This window comes from Lampris incognitus, chromosome 16, assembly GCF_029633865.1.
Source record: "Lampris incognitus isolate fLamInc1 chromosome 16, fLamInc1.hap2, whole genome shotgun sequence".
Taxonomy (NCBI): Eukaryota; Metazoa; Chordata; class Actinopteri; order Lampriformes; family Lampridae; genus Lampris; species Lampris incognitus.
This window is the reverse complement of record NC_079226.1, coordinates 10633949-10637658: the sequence shown is the minus strand read 5'-3', so window position 1 is coordinate 10637658 and position 3710 is coordinate 10633949. Positions and strand designations below refer to the sequence as shown.

Genomic DNA, 3710 nt, shown 5'->3' with positions numbered 1-3710 from the left:
GAACTAGACGCTTTTGGTACGTTTCCTTTCGTGTTATTGGATTTGAATGAACACGTTGTACTTGAGTTAGCTACTGTAAAAGCTGGCTAACAAGGTACTGAAGCATGACTCGGGAAAAGATAGGATAGATGCTTGATTCGAGAAGTTCATAACTGTGTTTTGTATTTTGATAAGGAAAGAGGAGGATGCGCTTGTTCTTGACATTTTGCAAATTTATTTTGTGTCACTGAAATAATTGAAGTAGCCTAGTTGACGGCGAGCACAGTCAAGAACTGACGGCGAGAGAAGAAGTATCTCTCCGCCACAGCCATTTTAGTCAACTTTTGGAGTAGAATATACTGTAGCGAATTCAGGGGGCAACGCAACCACAGGAACTGCCGCGGCCGGGACGCGAACCCGTATCGCCCGCACCGCAGGAGGCATCGCTAACCGCTCGACTAAAGGGTCAGACTCGCCAGCCAGCGGCCAGCGTGTCTTCTTATCCACGCACGTCACACCATTTATTTTGATGATTGAAGCGTTTTGTAAGCACTGTTGCGAGAAATGTTATTTTTTGTATGGCCTGTTGTGCAGGCCAGGTTTTCTGTCCCGGGAGCGTTTCCCAGGACTGAGGTATCGAAGAGGATTCTTCATCGTGTGTGACTGGGAGACAGCACGCGTGCACGTGACACCAGACGGCGAGCCACCCCTAAGGAATTCTGACCCCCCCCCCACCACTGAAAGAACACGGTTTGACCTATCAAAAGCTGCCCACTGCTTTGCCATTGTTGCTAGGATTGGATTTTCCCTCACTCACAGTGAGACTTGAACCGAACTGTTGACATTGAACTGAACTGAATAGAAAGGGATACCCTGTTAAGTGTAACATTGCAGTTATTGAGGTTAAATTGTTAATGTGGCTGACTGTATATTGATGTTTTGAGTTGAACGGTGAATTCGAATGGTTTTTCCTGCAAGGTTTAATCTTAAAGGGTCAACTTACCTGAAAAAAAAGGGGATTTTAGAATGTAGACTTACCTGATTCACCTGAAACTAACAAGAGTTAACTCAAGGGATAAAATAACTGAAACAAAATAGGTCTAGCTTGATACAATAGACTGTTATCCTAGGAAAAATATAGACCGGTCTCATCTTAATTGGAAAATATAAAATAGATAATTGACTAAACTAATTAGAAACCTGAACCTAAAACAACTTAATTGGGATTAAAAAAGGGATTCAAACCAGGGATCTAAGTATGAATGTGTGACACATAGCTGTGAATAGTTTTCATGTTTCAAGGGAATTTACGCTATTTTGTCATTAAATTGACAGCTTTTTTCCTTTGGTAGCCCCAGTCTCTGGTCTGATATTTTGTCGCTCAACCACTCCCTACGAGCCTAGATCTAGTCCAGTGTGAGATAGTGACACAAGTGTTACATGTGGTAAATCTTGTCGGCATTGCCAGCAGTATCTCATTGACGATAGCATACGGCAATGAACCGGTATGACTGCTGGGATTGAAACCGGAAGTCAGTGGGCTACAGTTATGCACAGGATGCATTGTGTCTGTAGGTATGACCGACCAAGCCAGAAGTAACACAGGGATTCGAACCAGCGATACCCGTGGTAGGCAACGGAAGAGACCCATTGGTTAGGCAATGGAATAGACCGCTATGCTACCCGGACAGCCCCGATACCTTCTTCAAACCAAGTGCGAATAATATAGACATACCAATCACTTCAAACCTGAATATTAGTCATACCAGAGCTATTGTGTGCAGCCTGGTTGTGTGGCAAAACATGTCATTGAGACTGACTTCTTAATGCTGAGTCAATTTGAATACATTTGCTGGTGTTTCTGGTTTAGGGCATGCTACCTTTGCTGCAGCTCAGTTCACGTCATTCTACCAGAGAACATGTCAGTAACAGCTGTGGTTCATTCTTCATGTGTGAGACCTTTCAGTAAACATGAAATATAGTGTTTTAATCTTACTGCTACTTCATTTAGGCTACTACATAGGACGCTGACCCAATGTCCAAAGACGTGCTCTGACCACAGCGTCCAGCCCTCTGTACCACCGTATTCCACATGTCTAACTAGGTGTCTTTGTGTGTGGAAAAAGAATAGAAACCCTTGTCTGAAATGGTACTCTGACTAACTATGCCTGTCAGAGAGTTCCTTTGAATACAGATTGTGTCAGTCAGGAAACCATGACACAATACTGAACCTCATCATGGGCACAATACACAACCTCACGCTTACAAGGGGAGGCAACAAAATGAGGTTAGGCCGCGTGAAATGGGGTGAACAAGCCCTGTGATAGCCACCAACATCCATATCAATGGGGGGTAAACCTAATGGAAAGTTGTACAACGAATACAGCTCGATCTTGTTTGCTGAAGATAGGTTAAATGGCCACAGAGGCCTTATCGTGTTCACCAAATTTCAAAAGTGTGAGGCCGTGTATGAAAAAAATAATAATCTAAAAGTGCAGCAATGTTCTCAGGATGTAAACTCAAATGCTCCAACGTATAAATTTTAAAGTCAATATAAGATAATTAATAAGAAACAAATAATGAAATGATATTTTGTATTGCTTAAATATGACATATGAACACGTTTCTTTTTAAAAATCAGACTCGGCACTGAAGGTGAGTGCCAAAAGCACTGAAGTTTTGCAGATTCATGGTGAGGCAAATATAATATAACAGGAAATACAATATCCTTTTTCACACTGTACACATTTGCAAATAGACTTGTGGTCTGAAATGAAAACGCAAAGACATATATAAGACTTTTTTGTTTCAGTTTCCTGAGACCAGCTCGTCAAGAACATCGAAGGCCATTTCATCGTTACCGTGGCATGAAGTGAGCTGGGGACGAGTCTTCATTTAAGCAAAAATAAATATGCAAACTAAAGCAGGACACGGTTGGCTGAGGCACACTGGAAGTTGAATTTCCGTAGTCATATTATCATCCTGTTCAACAACTTATGCCAAAAAAAACAAAAAAAAATCACAAACATTTTGAATTTTACCTCTTTTACTTCTAAATCTAATCACCTTAACTTCCTATAAAATCAAGTTTTTGTGATTGTATCACCAGGTCCGAGCAGGCGGGCGAGCAACACTGCAACCAATAATATCATAAAAACGTTATGCATCGTCCAATCAAATCACACCCCTCCCTACATTTTGTCCCACCCTAATATCCTGTTTTACCAGGAAATACAGCATATTAATGAAGCAAGCTACGCTCTGAACGCCGTAGGCTTGAGACCTTCCTTGGTGGAACGGCGTTATTTGATGGCATCTTGCTATCGACAGCAGGGGAAACAGCAGCAGAAGAGACGTTTGCACGGGTTGCTCTCCTTGTACCTCACGGCCTTCTCAATCTGCCTGGTCCCCTTGGCCACGTAGTCTATAGTGGCAAGCACGTTGGCCTCCACATTGTCCAGCATGGCGCCCTGCTCCTCTACCCGCAGGGCCATTTGAAAGAAGAGCTCATGAATGTCCCTTATCCGACTCTCCAGGTCTAGCAGCTCCCGGTGGCGGTTCTCGATCTCTGTCAGCGCTGACCGCGCCATCTTCCCGTCGGTCAGGAGGTTCTCGGAGAACACGTTCCACTTCCCCGTTTCGATCATCTCTTCGATCTGCTCCCGTGAAACCTCCTTCCCCATGATCTCCGTCTGCCGCTGGATGCGGGTCTTGCAGTTCTCCCGCTGGAC

At 43.6% G+C, this 3710-nt stretch overlaps 1 protein-coding gene across 1 annotated transcript in view; it reads right to left on the bottom strand.

The window, feature by feature from the left end:
* Positions 1-3207: 3207 nt before the first annotated feature.
* Positions 3208-3710, bottom strand: part of stx11a (syntaxin 11a) — a 2465-nt gene continuing 1962 nt past the window's right edge. Inside the window, exon 2 of the mRNA XM_056296363.1 lies at positions 3208-3710. This exon is cut by the window's right edge and continues 476 nt beyond it. Within this exon, the coding sequence (XP_056152338.1) occupies positions 3300-3710 (411 nt within the window). The 3' untranslated portion in view covers positions 3208-3299.